At 36.2% G+C, this 18,077-nt stretch overlaps 1 protein-coding gene across 11 annotated transcripts in view; it reads left to right on the forward strand.

Moving 5' to 3' along the window:
* The window catches only part of NOL4 (nucleolar protein 4), a 398,638-nt gene that overhangs the window by 209,110 nt on the left and 171,451 nt on the right, over positions 1–18,077 (forward strand). For all 11 annotated transcript variants that reach the window (XM_059041362.2, XM_067015512.1, XM_067015506.1 and 8 more), the window contains one exon: positions 10,137–10,420. In XM_059041362.2, coding sequence (XP_058897345.1) covers positions 10,137–10,420 — 284 coding nt within the window. The remainder of the gene's footprint in view (positions 1–10,136; positions 10,421–18,077) is intronic.

The raw sequence follows: 18,077 nt of genomic DNA on the forward strand, positions 1-18,077 counted from the left end.
AATAAGAACTAGAACTTGCCCTCCAATAGCTTACATTTCATAATTAAACACCTCTAGAGAGAAACTTATTTGATGTTTTGATAATTTTGTCAGAGTGTCTTCTCATATACTTCACAAAAAACTGATCTGTATAACTTCTAATGTTTAATCTTCTGACAGGTAATAAAAACACATTAAAACGTTCAAATATTGAATTAAATTATATCTCTCCCTACACCCCCTGAAAGTGTTCTCATTTCAAATTTAGCATCCTCTAGTTCTATGACTATATTTTATCACATGACTTCAAGTCCTTTTAACATGTACTTTGTATTTTTAACTGAACCCAGTCAAGTCACTTAACATTTCTGTCCCTCAGATTTTTCAGAAGTAAAACAAATATTATGCATTAGTTAAGCTTTCTTTTTTCAAGTTAAAAATTGTCTTTGGCTAAATTAAGCAAAAACAGTACAAAAAATGGGAATCTATGGAAGGGGCACTGGAATTTCTCACAAAATTTCATAAAGGAGTTATTAGGCAAACTTCATTAGGCAACCATGCCTAATAATCTGGAAAGACAAGAACGAAAGGCAGCTCTAATTTTTTTTAAATGATGGGAACTCCATCGACCATAATTGTTATAGTTTCTTTCTAAAGATTAACATAAAAAGACCTAGTTCCAATGACTCCCTTTTTCTCTGTCTCAAAGCTCCAAATTTTTCCAGGGTGGCAAGTGATCATGCTTCCTTGACCCTACACTTGTGTATTAGGAGGGGATTGTATGAACTAGGTTTCTGTCCCTATGAGTGCCTAATACATATCATCATTTTGCTGCTAACACACAGACACACAAACGCACACACACACACACACACACACATCACACCATCACACATCATGCAACTTTCTTATACATCCAAAGATAATTCTACTGAAAACTTACCACCTATTTCACTTAAACCACAAACAACCTCATTTTCCCCAAATATAACTAAATCTAAGTCCTGTCTAGCTATTGCACAGAGAAAGAGAGGTGATGTTAAGAAGCCCCACTTTCTGAGGCCAGATCACCAAATAATATTCTTACCTCTTTTAGTTCTGTAATAATTGAAATTATACAGTTAATGGACTAATTAGTATATTTAAGTACCGCTACTACCCCCTGTATACAACAGTGGAAATAAAACTTAAGAAAATGAGACATCTGTTTTTAATCCTCAGACACTTGACAGCTGACAGCAAACAAAGAAATCTAGATAAATATTGCATTAGTTGCAATGTTTCTGTGCCTTATTCCAAAACCATAGCTAGTTATGATGAGCCAGCTCCACTATTCCTTCCATATTTTCTTTTCTTTTACTAGCAATTAAATGACTCAGGGTATTTGCCAGGGGGGGTGTCATGTCAGGAAATGAGATTTGTCTCTGCCTTCAAGGATTGCTTTGACAATATTTTTCTTTCTGCAGAGCAGAATGAGAAATGCTTCAGGTGTTCTTGTGGACCCTCATTCCAACCCATTTTGGTTTTCGGACATCTTTTATTCCCCAGGTACTCAGGATCAATGACGGCAGGCAATACATAGCTCTTCTGTTTCTCTTTTCCCATAGTGGCCTGCGTGGTGTGAAATGGTCAGTTGTGTAGCTCATTTCTTGGACGTATCCTTCCCACAGGCCAACAGAACCTACAGCTGTAGAGAAGAATTGTGAGAAGTGTCACTTCCACCTCTGGAAAGCCTGTTTTCCAGACTGATATTGTGGCTAAGAGAGGTAACCCCAAGTATCAGTAGCTGGTTTAGAACATGACCACATCCTGAAAGACAACCCCTCAGGCTAAAGTAATATCTCTCAGGGCATCACAGCTATTTTTTAAAATGTTTTTCTTTTTTATTGTCTTCTTTTTTTTTTTCTTTTAAAAAAGTTATTTATTTACTTACTTATTTTGGCCATGATGCACAGCATGCAGGGTCTGAGTTCCCTGACCAGGGATTGAACCCATGCCCCCTTCAGTGGAAATACAGTCTTACCCACTGTACCACCAGGGAAGTCCCGTACCACAGCTATTTTTTTTAAGTTTTTAATAGTTCATTCCATTATTTTTTAAGGTCTGTAATTTGTTAGGAATGGAGTAGGTAAAAAGAGCAATGACTCCAAGGGAAATCTTCCAGTTGCTTCATTTCTTTTATGCGATGTGATTTCATTGATTAAATTTAATGTGTCGGGGGGGGAAAAAAAAGGTAGCATATAAAACATTCTGGGGTTCATATATAGTTGTGTTAGAGAAAGAATGGGCAAGAAATACAAGACCAAGTCAAAAGTAAGTGTCCATCTACTGAGGACAAGTAACTATCCCCTCTAATTAAAGGCATCAAATACAAGTGCTCTGCCACAGAGAAGTTAGCAAGCTTCTCGGATTTTTGTACTTTATCAAGATCTTAAGATTGGGTACTTTGTTGGCAAACTGGGTACTCAGATCAACATGGTGACGGAAGCCCCTAGTGCTTGCCCATGTGTATCCTCTACCCCCATTTTAATTGCCATGCAATTCATGATCCCACTGAGCAAACCTAGGTTTGGCAGGTGGGATGATTGATGTCCACAGGAAAAGTCGCTCTGTATACTTGATTATGAAGTTCAACTCCTATGCTAGTGGGGTTTTGTTGGAAATTAACATGGATATGAACATTTTAAGCCCTTAGCCTATTGTGAAAGATCTATCAAATATCATCCTTCCTCCAACTTCTCTTTAAAAATACTCCAAACTGTTCTTTTTCACATCTCTATACCATTTGGCTGCTGCCAGAGAAATGGTGTAAAAAATAACTGTAGATTATCTTTGTTCTAAGGAGAATATACAACTAGACTTACTGCTCAAAGTCTTGCCCATTTAGTGGATTTTCTTCTATATTTGGGTTTCTCCATGAAAGGATTGTACCTTTGCAGTGTTTCACAGAGTTATGGAAACCAGGCTGACATTTTTCGTTCTCAGTTTTTATAAAGAACTTCTTTTAAGACACTTAGGCGGAAATGAAAGAAACAACTGTTGTGTGACAGTTTTCAGCAACCTGCTCACACACTGCTGGGGCTGAACAGACTCATTTCTATAGATTGCATTTCCACTTGATGAGGAAGGACTACTGAGCATGCCTAAACACAATGTTTAGTGGACCAAGTGTGCTCAGTTCATGATGTCCAACTGGAAAAGAGTTAGGATCTCTTATCAAAAGGCAAAGTCACTCAAGGAAGAATACATTGCCTTACACTAAAACCTTGGTTGTCCTAACAGAAATTCTCCTGTTAGGGATTACCCTCGGCTCCATATGCAATCCTGGTCTGCTAGATACCTGATTCATTTTGTCTTCATGAAGGTCAAGTGGAAAATCCCCTTTCACTGTAATCTACATCAGACGAAACCTGCAAGGTGATGTGCCTTCTTCTTATTGGTAAAGAAGTCAAGTGGTTTTTTTTTTTTTTTTTTTTGCGGTACGCGGGCCTTTCACTGTTGTGGCCTCTCCCGTTGCGGAGCACAGGCTCCGGAGGCGCAGGCCCAGCAGCCATGGCTCACGGGCCCAGCTGCTCCGCGGCTTGTGGGATCTTCCCAGACCGGGTCACGAACCCGTGTCCCCTGCATCAGCAGGCGGATTCTCAACCACTGCGCCACCAGGGAAGCCCCAGAGATAGACTTTTCATAGACTAGACTCACATAGTCAGTAGGCTTCTCCAAGTACCTACCCTGGGAGAACGGTTAATGATTTTATGTGATCCAGAAAAAGGAATATACAGTAAAAGATCCACAACTTTACTGAAATATGCAGTTTCCTGTCTTAGTATGTAGAATTATAGAATATACTCAATTTCCTGTCCTGTTCCGGCTCTTTCCTGCTTGTGGTTGTTTTTCTTTTATACTCTCTGAAGTAGAATAACCTCCACCATCACCATCATATATCTCACTTCTTTCAAATTGCACCTCTTGTAACCTGCCTTCTCTGATATCTTCCTCATCCCCGGTGATGTATAGGCAACTTTTCTTTCTCCTAGTTTATAGCTAGGAGAAACTAGTTTATAAACCTAGTTTATTCATTGTGCCTTATATGAAACTCATGTAGGACAGACACTGTTTTCTGCCTTTCATTGTAATTCTTCTGTTATAGTCTAAGAACAAATTCCACGTGGAGTCTCTATGAACTCACAATCTCAAGAAGAGTGCCTAGCACACAGTAGGTATTTCGTTAAAATTTGTAAAGAAAGTAATATAAAGAATATACATTATTTCCTCATTGGTAGCTCAGAATTAGTCTTACTTAATTATTGTGCTGAGCTTAAGTTGTATGCTTTGGAACACGTAGTTTATCTCAGTGCCATCACTATCCTGCTCCTTTAATTAGAGCCCATTCTTCCAATGGCAAGGGCCAAATTAAGAGCTCCCAAACAAGGATAACACCCTTCCGTAGAACTGATTTACTGGAAAACTGAATCTCCTTGTTACTTTCTTACTCTCAATATTGGTTTGATCATCTTAAAATCAATGCCCTTTAACCTTTCAGCAGTAGTCATGTATGCATATGTAACGCACGTATGACTTTATCTGCATCAGTAAACTTCTCCTTAGTCTGAGTGTTTTGACTTCAAAATGTAGTCAAAGGACTAGAGATGGGACACTGTGTTGCATTTTGGGGCAAACAAATAGTTTTTTGGACCTTATAGGCATCTGACCTGAATTTTAGGATTAAATTTCCAAGTATTAATCTTAAAACGAAGATAATATATATATATTTTTCCTATTCATTTTGCCCAAGGCACTTGACCTAAAGGCCATAATGGAGAGCTCCTGAAAGTGAGTGCAAAAGTATGCCAGGTGCTTTGGGAGATTTCAAATATATATCACATATATTTATACACAGAAAGAGAGATATACATATACATGTATACATATATAAAGTAGATATATGTATGTATATATAGAGAGATAAAGATAGATATACATATTATGTATATTAATAGACATACTTAAATATACATACACACATATACCACACACTGTTATAGGTTAATTCTTTTTATATAGGGAGAACTAACCATTGACTCCGGTGCTGATGAAACTACTTCACACAAAATGCTGGTGGGGATGTTAGAAATAATTTAAACAAATGGTATTTCTAGGGTCTGTACTATATGGAGGAGGGAATGGGGAGTAGGGAAGGAGAAAGAAGTTAACAAATAGGCTGCCACTCATGGTTAGTGTGATAGACAAGAGCCAAGGTCACTTGGACAGCCCCCTTGGCAACACTAAATTCATACCATCAAAACTAACCTCAGCACAAACGCAACCCAAATATCCATCTGCCCTCCTGATGTCACTAGATTCCACACTACCTGTCATCATATTCCACATTCTCCTCTGTTGCTAGGTACCCTGGGCACCTTAATTTCCAAAGCTCCAGGTGCTGTTTTTCCTTGGGGCTCAAATACAGAGTTTTTGGTTCCAGTGCTATGGTACCCAGGCTGAAATTTGAGAGAAACACCATCCATCAGGGCCTGTGAACCTAAAGATCTTATCTACAGATCTAAACACTACACTCTCTGCGTAGCAGCCCGGTACCCACATGCCAGCAGCCACTCAGGATGGAGCAAACTCTGTTGGGTAAGGAAGCAGATTTCCTATGTAAAGCAGTAAACTGATGTGAATTGTTATGATAAACAGGAGTCTTAGATTTGTCATCTATAATTCTGAAAAAGTATCTTTAAGGAAGAGAGAATTAAAGCCATTAACGTGGTTTTAGGAAACTAGACAATAAAAAAATCATTACGGTAACCTTAATGTCTGCTCACCTCTTTATATTAAATTTTTCTAATACAGACATCAAAAACTTTGTTTTAAATTTTGATTTATGAAACAGTGACATGTGAGATTATCAGTTCTTTTACCATTTACAAGATAAAATATGTGGATATGTACCTGTTACAAATGAGTGAATAATTAATTTGTTCTTCATGAAACATACTGATTTACTCAGGAATGAAATATGTAAAGCTGTTGAATTTAGTTACCTTGGTAACATCTGGAGTGAACTACTCTGTCTAAAAATATTTTCTCCTTTATTATTTATTCTTTATACAAAAATTATAAATACATGACTTTTATTAAAGACTCTCCTGATAAATGATGTTTCTCTTGCCTGAAAAATGAATAAATGGTATACTATTTATTAATATGTATGATGATATCAGATTAAAGAAACAGATATAGCGTGTTTAATTTTTAACTATAATTAACATTGAATTTGCTTCATGCAAAGGTAGATTTAGGGTTTTTTGGGGTTTTTTTGCTCTATGCGGGCCTCTCACTGTTGCGGCCTCTCCCGTTGTGGAGCACAGGCTCCGGATGCGCAGGCCCAGCGACCATGGCCCACGGGCCCAACCGCTCCACGGCACGTGGGATCTTCCCGGACCGGGGCACGAACCCGCGTCCCCTGCATTGGCAGGCGGACTCTCAACCACTGCGCCACCAGGGAAGCCCTAGATTTAGTTTTTAAATGTATCTTTAGCGTTATATATTTTTAACATATTGATAAAAATTTCTTACATAAAACTTTTATTATTTTTTAAAGGATTCTAGTACACAAATGTTAAATCACAGTTTTCTTCATGAATTAAATAATTAGACTTAAATGTGTCCATTATACTCTTTTTTGGATTTTCTTGGAAAGAAATAATCAGAAATGACCTTTCATACTTTAGCATAACCATATGACTTAGCATAAAAGAACGTCCATAAAATTCCAAATTACTCATACGTTATTCCCCTAATTTTGTTTTTCAAACCTTGATATTTCCTTGTTAAAAGAATGTTATCAGTTTCTCAAATTAATAGCCGTGGAAACTGCTACGTCATATTTCTTATGGCCAGTTTTCTAAATTATCTTGTCTTCTCTCCAAATGAGGTCTTTTCTTGAACAGGTACATAAACAGAGTAATTTAAAAGTAGAATCTTGTGCGGTGAACACATTTTAATCTTCTCACAAAATAGGTTCAGAAAATTGTTTAAAAATACTATTTTGCTGAAAATTACACTGAATGCCCTTTGTTTTCATTTTTTACTAGAGCAAGGAACCTGGGCTTTGTTCTGGACCCTTGTCTATCTATTACCAATCTTAACTGTTCTTTTCTTTTTTTCATTTTTATTGTAGTATAGTTGATTTACAAGGTTGTGTTAGTTTCAGGTGTACAGCAAAGTGTTTCAGTTATACATATATTCATTTTTTTCAGATTCTTTTCCCATTTAGGTTATTACAGAATATTGAGTAGAGTTCCCTTGTGCTATACAGTAGGTCTTTGTTGGTTACCTATTTTATATATAGTAGCGTGTGTATCTTAATCCCAATTTCCTGATTTATCCTTGACCCCTATGTTTCCCCTTTGGTAACCATAAGTTTGTTTTTGATATCTTTTCTATTCTTAAGATATTTTTTAGTCATTCACTCTTATTCTGCACTGATGCTGTTTTAGTTTGAGCTTTCAGCAATGATGACTTAGATGGCTTCTACATCTCCTAACTGGTCTCCCCATCTTCCATTTTGTCACCTTCATACTATTCTCATCCAAGACAGAGTAATCTCTTTAAAGCATATTTTTTCACATCATTTCCCACAGTAAATTAAAATTACTTCTGTTGACTCTCAAGGTAAAAATCCACGCTCTTTGATACACAAAACACTTATCTTCCTCCCTTTTTAGGTTTTCCTTTCTTCTGTCTCTCTTCTGCACTCAGCTCTCTACTCTTATTCCTCATGTGCCCTACATATTCTTGCCTATGTGACTTTGCACCTGCCAATGTCTAGGTGTGGAATGCTCTTCCCCAACTCTTCACCTGGTTAAAGCTTTGGAATTCAGCCACCTTCTTTAGAAACGTTCTCTGATGCCTTTATGCCTTGTTCTGGATTCCTTGTTCCTTTTTTACTCTGTAGTTTAGTTGCATGTTTATTTTTCTGTGTCTTTAAATTATCTGTGAACTCATTGACTCATTGAAGCTGCAGGGGTCTCTATTGGCCAAATATTTAACCCCCTTTTGGCCAAAAATAAGCACTCAGTAAATGTTTGTTGAATAAATGAATGAAGAAGTGAGCTGTACTACTCCTTCCGAATGTAAACATTATTTCCGTGAATTTAATTGATTAGAAGGCATCAAATATTTCATTGCACTTTACAAAAGGAAAGCATATTTGAGAATAGCATAAATCAAACAAAAAATCACAAAAAAATCACTGAATATTATTATTCTTGCTCACTGATATTTACATGGTTTCATCAATAGCCCTGCCCTAAAGGAAACAGTTTAATACTTTTGTCCATCATAATCCTTTATAATTAACAGTAAATTCTTACCATAAATGTAAAGAGGAAATTAAGAGAAACAGAATTTTATTTTTTAGGTAAATTTTATTTCTCACTCTGAGTACATTGTTATTGATATATTTTCTTCTAAACAAGCTAATTAGGTATTTTAAAGCCAGAAAAGTTTTCCTAATTTTGCTTCTTCTCCTTTTTCCCTTTTTTCTACAGTTTTTCCATTTTTGTTATAGAAAAATTATATATACATTTAATTATATATTATAAATGATACATTTTATAATACATTATAAATTATACATAGAGTAGATAATAGAGAATATTAGAAAATCCAGTGCCACACTGTTAAGAGGACATCATTATTAATGTTTTGGACTACAACTTTTCAGTCTTTTTGTTCTTGTGTTTATGTGTTTTCTTTTTACAAAATCAGGATCATATTGACCACACCTTTCTGTAGTTAGTTTTCTCCATTCAGTGCCTCATGACTCACATTTTCTTGTATATTTAAAATGGAATATTGATTAACTCCATAATCTAAACGTTCCAATATAAGTTAAGCCAAATTTTAATTTTTGATAATTTATATCATTTCTAAATCTTGTATTATAAGCAACACTGATTTAACTGTCTTTTTACATGCACAGAGATGCATGCAGTGATTAAACTCAGGCTTAATAGTCTTCATAATGACTGGAGCAAAGTTTCTGAGCACTTTTAATGTTTCAGATGCATATTAAACACCCATAGCTTGTACCAATATATACCCCACTAGCAAGGTGGAAGATGCTTTCATCAGAGAATTTTCACCAAAGCTGGTTGTTCTCCCTGGAAAAACAAAAACTACTTGCAACATAATTGGCAAATATCTTGTTCTCTCTCTTTTTTTTAAAATTTACTTTTCTCTGAGATTGCATTTGAGATTGAACTGTTTTCTTTGTTTCATCTTATTATTTTATTTTCTAATTATTTTACTTCACTTCTTGTGCTTAAATTTGCCTACTAGATTAAAAATAACAATGGCTACTTCACAAGTTTATTGCTAAGGATAAACTACACATTATATGTAAAATTAGGTAGCACAATGCCAAGCACACAATTGGAGCTCAATAAATGCTAGTTGAGTCTATTCTCTGGAGAATGGACTTGAGGATATGGGGAGGAGGAAGGGTAAGCTGGGACAAAGTGAGAGAGTGGCATGGACATATATACACTACCAAATGTAAAATAGATAGCTAGTGGGAAGCAGCCGCATAGCATAGGGAGATCAACTCAGTGCTTTGTGACCACCTAGAGGAGTGGGATAGGGAGGGTGGGAGGGAGGGAGATGCAAGAGGGAGGGGTTATGGGGACATATGTATATGTATAGCTGATTCATTTTGTTATAAAGCAGAAACTAACACACCATTGTAAAGCAATTATACTCCAATAAAGACGTTTAAAACAAAAAACCCCACAGTATCATCTACATTAGCATGCCAAAATGAAATATTTAGGTATAAATTTAACAAAATATGTATGAGATATATATGAGGAAAACTACAAAACTCTGATGAACAAAATCAAAGAAGAACTAAGTAAATAGAGACATCTTCCATGTTTATGACGAGGAAGATTCAATATTGTCAAGTTGTAAGTTCTCAATCCCAATCAAAATCATAGCAAAGTTTTATGGGTATTGTTTATGAATATTGTTATACCTCTTGATAAATTTATCCTGTTATCATTATAAATTTTCCTTTAGGAAAATTTAGTTGAAGTAGAAGCTGATTAGCATATCAATAAAATCAAAATATAAATGTTTCTTTCCAACAGATGATTCTGCTGCAGAGAGCTTTAATGGCAATGAGACTCTGGGGCATAGTTCAATTGCTTCAGGGGGAACACACTGCAGGGAGATGGGCGACTCTAATGGTGATGGCAAAACTGGGCTGGAGCAGGACGAGCAGCCACTGAACCTGAGTGACAGTCCCCTCTCAGCACAGCTGACTTCAGAATACAGAATAGATGACCACAGCAGTAATGGAAAAAACAAATATAAGAATCTGCTAATTTCTGACCTCAAGATGGAACAAGAAGCGAGAGAAAATGGAAGCAAGGTAAGGTCATGTTACGATTTTCAAAGAACTTTTAAGTTGGTCATGAAGGTCACAAAGAAATACTTATTTATACAAGAGATAAAGATGATCATCACTAAAAATATTTTAAACAAATCCCAACAATGGATTAGCAAGAAATTTATAATCATAGATACTGTGTGTTCATGTTATATAAACAGAATAAATTTCAGGAATAACAGTGAACGAAATGCATCCTTCCTTAGGCAAAGTGGTGGGTTTTTATGTGTGGAATCACTTGATTTAATGTGTCTCACTTATATAATCTTATGGATCTGTCTTTGGGAGTTTGTTGAACTCAGATGTGAAAGTTTAGCTCTCAGAACACAATTCTGAACTATAAAAAATCACTAGTTTCTCCTTGATTGGATAGGTGTTTGTAGCAATAAAATTTCAATTAAATTCTTAAGTTTGCTTTAGAGACCTGTGGACTTCAGTCAGTAACTTACTTCATGTACATAGGAGAAACGTGTCAGTTTTCCGGATGAAACATATAGATTAAATAACTCCTGGAACAAATGATTTATCATAAACTGTATTATACAAAAGACAGAAATGTGTTTCAGATGTATTATCTAAATTTCTAGATTCTTTATATCAGAATAAATTACAATCTTCCCCATTCCCAATGGATTTATTCTTTAAAAAATTAAGCTATGTATCTATCATTCTGAAATAATTCATGCCGATGACTTTGCTGTATAATTTTTGAAGGTATACTTTTGAATGCATGAGGATTTTTTTTTTTTTTTTTTTTTTTTTTGCATGAGGATTTTTATAGCGTATACATTTTCACTCCCTCCCCAACTCCCACTTCTAAGTTAGAGCTGTAGAATGGTCTTTTGAAATAGATCCTGAAAGCAAAATGTGTTAATCTGGATTAATTTCTGAATTTGCTAAAGCACTATGCTTTCTAAATTGGCTCTATTTAAATCCGCTTGCTTGCCTGAGAGTGTGTTGTTTTATCGTCTTTTAAGTAAGTTACTAGACATTATCAGACTCTTAAGCACTTCTGCCTGAGGAAGGCTGTTACAACGTTTGCAGCGTAACTGCACAGTACTCTCTTTGGTGGTTTAAAGCCAGATCATACAAACACAGGTGATTTTATATTCACTAACATGATTTGAATCACCATGTTACATTTTACAGAACAAAATAACCCTTAAGTTTCCGTGCCCTCCACATAATCCTGTCTTTATAAAACTTAACCACAAAATGTCCTTTTAATGCTATATATCTGCAGAAATTTTTTTCTAAAATCATCCAATGGTTTGCTCTTCTCTTCTTTCCCCCCTTGTTCAATATTACCATAGAAACTATGCTCATTAAAACACATTCTTCCATACATTAGACAGAATGAAGTTACTTTCCTACCTCTTTCAAAATGGGGCTATTAAAAGCACAGATTGATTGAGCTGTGAAGAGTAAGATAGGAAGTGGACCCGGGGGAGAAGGAGACACCTCTGAGGAAGAAGGTTTAATGGTTCCGTTAAAGAACAGCTTCCACACCTGACTGAGAAGTAGCCAGAGAGACAAAAGACAAATCAGAAGGGCATAGTGTAGGAAAGCTAAGCAAAGTCCATCTTTCAAGAAAGAGAGCGGTCAGCTTTGATAGACACTTCTAAGAAATCAAATCAGATGAAATAGAAAATAATTGAATTTGTAAGAATAGCTGTGGCAGCATGTTGGGACCAGAATCCAGAGGGAATTTTTTCAGAAAGGATATATTAAATACCTGTCACACTTACAGCAATGGGTAGATAATAGAGACAACTCAAAGACAGAAGAGTCTTTATTCATATGGCTCTTAATACATTCATGGTGAGAGTACATACATTACCAAGTGCAATCTCATACCGCTCACCACAGGACAGTCCAATAAGTTGAGGTGCTGGGGTAAGGAGTAGCGACTTTGTTCAGAAAGCCAGCAGACCAAGAAGATGGTGGATTAGTGTCCCAAAGAACCATCTTATCCAAGTTAGAATTCAGGCTTCTTTTATACTAAAAGGGGAGGGTGTGTGGTTGGTCGGTGCAGAGTTCTTGGTGTGGGAATCCTTTGTTCTTGTAGCTGTCCAGGCAGGTCGTGTCATAAATGTTATTCTCTGTTGTGCAACTTTTTATCTCTGTATGAATGGAAAAGTGTTATACCTTTAAACATCAGAGCCTTGAGAATGGGCCATCCTGTATATTTCAGGCTGTAGGCAACATTTTTAACTTGTAGCAAAAACAAGAGAACAGGAAGGTTAAAGTAAAATAAACAGATCCAGTATGGAGTCAGATTTGTTCTTCCCTATTACACATATACATAGAAAAGTTTCTTAGCACAAAAGTAGGCAAATATCTATTCCTGTGTTAAAACATGGAGAGTTGTGAATAAGAATATACTATTTCTATTGAAGTAATGAAGAGGGCTTCCTTCAGGAAGTGAGTCTTATACTTTGAAGGAATTGTAAGACTGCCATTTTTTGGAAGGATTCTCTTATTAGACACTGTGAAGGACCTGGAATGGAGACAGGAAGGGTGAGTTGGCCTCCTACACTAGGAAACTACTGTCCAGTCCGAGATAGGTATGACTTCATAACATGGTATACGAGGAAAAACCCAAAATCATTATGCAAGGTAGACTATTTGCCACCAATTAATTTATTCACCAAGTATTTATCGAGGAACTCCTGCATGCAAGGCACTGTTAGAGGAAGCAAAAATATGAAAATGAGCAAAGCAGGGTCCCTGACTCTCAAAAACTTATAGTCTACCAGGAAAGAGAAGCAAACTTGTAATTATAATCTGATTCCATAAGTAATATGTTGGGCATATGGCAGGGTGACATGAGAGAGCAGAGGTGGGCCACCCATAGGACCATGATGAATCTTAAGGAAGACTTTATAGAGATTGATGCCAGGGATAAGTGTGAAGGGCAAGAAGTGATTCAGATGGGGAGGATTATTTATGGTAGAGCATGTTTCAAGGCCTAGAACAGTGAGAGAGTACTCTGAGCATGGAGATTGGCAAGGAGCTTAGCATGGCCGCAGTGGAGAACGTGTGGAGGAATGGAGGATAAAGAGGCTCTATCATGAAGGCTTTGTAGGCCAGTTTAAGGACTTTGGATTGTATCCTATAGGTAGTGTTAAGCATGATAAGGTTGTGGTCAGCTTGGAATTTTAGAAAGATTATTCAGGCAACGTTGTAGTGGATGAATACGATAGGGACTAGGAGAAAAAGACAGAAAATGGTTAGAGAGTTATTGTGGAAGTCCAGGAAAATTATAATGCAGAGGCATAGTAAAAAAAAAAGTAATAATGAACATGATACTTTCGTTCTTTTGACACTGTGTCTGCAGGACTACCATATACAGCTCCACAGGTTGTATACTGCCAAACTCTTGAGACTGTTTTTCACATAGATTACCATATGAATGGCCTCTTTACCTCTATACGTTCCATTAGGATGTAAATTCTATGAGTATAAGAATGATGTCTACCTGGCTCACTGCGGTATGTCTAGCACATGGCTTAATATCTGGTACATAGTAGTTTCTCAAACATTTTGGAGAAATAAAGTTTTACTGAATGTGGAAAGTGAAGCAGAGAACATTTTAGTATGACTCCAGGATATAGGGTCTGGCTTCCTGAGTGGATGGTGATTACATTTACTAAGATTCAAAATGAGAAACATTTGAAGGAAGCTGGTTTGACATATAAAGTTTATGGTATTTATACAGTATCCATTAGAGATGTTTAATAGGTATTGGGGACATATGTTTCAGCTTAGAAGAAACATCCAGGTTGGAGAGAGAGACATTTGAGAGATTTCAGAGAAGTGCTGCTTGAAGCTGTTATGGTTGATAAGATCACCTCAGAATTACATAGACTAAGGAGAGAGGAGCTCAAAACATATCATCCTGTGGAATGTAAACCCATCAGGAACAAGTGGAATAGAAGGAGTTTGTAGGGGGAAAAAGAACCCCAAAAGAGAATGAAGGCAGCCAGATAAGAAGAGGGGATATTTTAGAAGCCAAAATACAGGGCATTTCAAAATTGATGTAAGTGGTTAAATGGAGTAATCCTTAGGTGAAGTGACATAGGTCTAAACTTGGAGGATGTTTAGGAGCGTTAAGGCTTAGAGTAGGGTTCAAAACCCATGACAGAGGAAGAATTAGCAGAGTTAGTGGGACATTGGATTGATGTTAGTTGTAGAGGCTGGGTAGGAAAGCTGAATCATTTTTATTGTGAAGGAGACTGTATCTGGAATTTTGCTTCAGGAATTCTTCATGCAATCCAACTCTAAACGCAGAGTGCCGCAAGGCTGTCCAGGTGACCTTCATGTAAAGGTTTAGCAAACTCATCTGTTCAGTGCTACCTTTTCAAGTCCTTAGGAATGTTTCATCAATTCTGTGCAAATTTATAAAGTGACACTATTACCAATTCTTTCTTCCAATATTTTTGAGGCTAGCCTCTGTTTTACCTTGGAGGAATATAAAAGCCTAAATTATGTAGTATCTCTGAGAAACTTAGATTCCAGTGAGTTTAATATTGACCTATTTCACAATTTTATTATGAAGAATATCAAGCAAAAATGATTATAAAGCATTTTTAAAACTTAACAGTGAATAGAAATGCTTAAAAAGAATAGCTGAACTGGACCAGGCCATTTACAAATTGCTTATTATTATGCAAAGTCACTTACTGGACTAGCTGGGAATCATATTAACCAATCTAAAGAAGAAATCTATTGCATGAAAAGAGTTTAGGAGTTATTTATTTGCTACTTGCAGATGGCCACATTTTTTAAAGGACAACTGGTAACATTAGAGCCCAGAAGAAAGTGGAAATGTTAAGAGCTTGGAAAATAAGACTCAGGAGGAAGCATTAAGGGACTAGTTATATGAAAAAAGAAAGACCAAGAAAACCCAAATCTGGGTATAGATATGTTCAAAATTATTAATAGATGAGAACAGAAACAAACCTAGAACTCTAATGGAGGGAAATACATAACTTAAAAACATGTATCATATTTTTTTTTTCTTTTTGGTTTTCTCTTTTTCTCTTAGTATCTGTTACCCAGCTGTATTTTACTTAATATGATAAAATATTCTGAATCAATCCCTGAAAGAATAATCTTTCAAGTAATAACTGCAGTAGGAAGGTAATTATTGTTTGAGGGTTAATGTTTCACTGTAGTTGCTACATATTTAGTTTTTGGCTTAGTTCCCAGGACCCTTCAATCTTCACTTCACTTAAAAATATGTTTTTCCTCAATGTGGCCCATGTGACATTATTTTCAATCTTTCCTTTAAATTTTTATCAAAATGGATATTACCATTCAAATTAAAGTTTATAAAATATTTCTCACAATTACCATTAATAATTGCTATGTGATTTTATTTAGATATGATGAATGGAAGCAGTTGATTTTTTCAAAATATCTCTGAAATATTTAGGTGTAATGAGATTGCCTTTGAAACATAGGAATGGTGGATTAACTTTTGGAATAATATTATTTTGGTCTTTGTCATGTGGCTATTCCAGCTTATTGTTTTAATTTGATGATTTTCAATTTCTGGCTTCTTGGTGTTATGTAGAGATTTTTGGCCCATATGTGGTTCAGGTTGAAACAACAATATATATTCAACAAATGTGCCTAATATGTGCTAGGCATTAGCCTGGGTGCTAGAAGGACAAAGAAAAAAAAAAAGGTCTCCGTCATTAAGAACTCACATTTTAGCCAGAAAGATAGACACATAAATAAACAGGTGTATTATAACATGGAAATTAGTTTGCACGTGAGAATGCCTTCTAGGCCTATTAGCCATGCCTTGGAAAGTTCTCAAGTTAATTCGTAACAGTTAAGTAGGAGATAGTCACCTGGTGAAGGGGAGAAGGGAATTCTTAATGAGCAGAGCATTAAGTTTGTGTCTAGAAATGTTGAGGGTGGAAGTGGTGGGAGATGAGTCTGGAGAAGTAGTTCAGGTGTAAGATTAGGGTAGGCTATGAATGCCCTTTTATTGCTTGAACTTCACTTTGTAGTTAACAGGGAATCACTTTAGGATGTTGGATAGGAATATAGCATGGTCTGATTGTGTTTTGGGATTCATCATTGTGGCATCTTTGTTACAAAATGGCTTTAAGTAGCATTAAAAAGGGAGGAGGCTGTAAACAGAGCATGAGGTCCTGCCTTAGTGAGGTGGTAGTAGGGATGAAGATGAAAGCAGAGATTTAAGAAATATTTAGAATGTTAAATGGACAGAATTGCATGTGAAAGAAACTAACAGCCACAGGATAAAGGGATGATGACACTGAGATGCCATATCAACTCTAATAATGATGAACACTTGTGTAATGCTTTCATATTTTTAACTTAAACCAATTCATTGTATCTGATGAGAGAATGTGTAATCACCAGTCTCATTGAAACATAAGGGCATAGAATCTAGTGGATATTATACTATTTAACTGAAATTAACTATATATCAATAGTTACTTAAGCAGTAGAGCTTAGTATTGAACCCAGATCATCTGAAACCCATGTGCTTTTCACTACACCCACATTGGCTGATGCTGTGTAAGACCAGTTATGTTTATGGACCCATATGGAGGCTATGATGGGCAAACAATTCAGAGAGGCAGAGATCTAGTACAATTAGCAGATAGTTACTTGATAAATGGCAAATACTTGCAGTGACATTTCTTTTACGAATATATATTTTTTTGCTCTTCTTTATGAATTATTTTACAAAATGAAAATAATATACCAGATGCCTCTGTTGAAAACCTAAGCAAGTCTACAAAATATCCATTTATTGTTTTAGTGCATGAATGTAAAAACAAATGGGTAGGAGCTGAGTTAGAGTGGGGCTTTAAAAAGCCCCAGGGTAAATTTTAAGCTTGTTTTATTAGCTACTAATTTAAAATAGTATGCATGTAATATATATATGTATATATGCACATACATATATACCTGTATATTTATATATGTGTTATATAGCTAGTGTATATAAAACACACACATATAGTGTATTTTAGTCTTACAAGTTGCCTGGACTTCAGTTCTGCAACTGAGAGTTGAGAGTCCGTCTGCCGAGGCAGGGGACATGGGTTCGTACCCCGGTCCGGGAAGATCCCACATGCCATGGAGCGGCTGGGCCCGTGATCCATGGCCATTGAGCCTGTGTGTCCGGAGCCTGTGCTCCTCAATGGGAGAGGCCACAGCAGTGAGAGGCCTGCGTAATGCACACACACACACACACACACACACACACACACACACACACACACACAAAAGACAGAAGATAACAAGTGTTGGCAAGGATGTGGAGAAAAGGGAATCCTTATATACTGTTGGTAGAATGTAAATTGGTTCAGCCACTGTGGAAAACAATATGAAAAATTTTTTAAATCAAAGAATTAAAAAATAGATCTACAATGTAATCCAGCAGTTCTACCTCTGGGTATATACCTGAAGGAAATGAAAACAGAATATCAAACAGATATATGAATGCCTGTGTTTATTACAGCATTATTCACAATAGCCAAGATATGGAAGCAACCTAAGTGCCCATTAATGGATGAATGGATAAATAGGATGTTGGGATACACACACACACACACACACACACACACACACACACACACACACATAT

Source organism: Kogia breviceps, chromosome 15 (genome assembly GCF_026419965.1).
Source record: "Kogia breviceps isolate mKogBre1 chromosome 15, mKogBre1 haplotype 1, whole genome shotgun sequence".
Taxonomy (NCBI): domain Eukaryota; kingdom Metazoa; phylum Chordata; class Mammalia; order Artiodactyla; family Physeteridae; genus Kogia; species Kogia breviceps.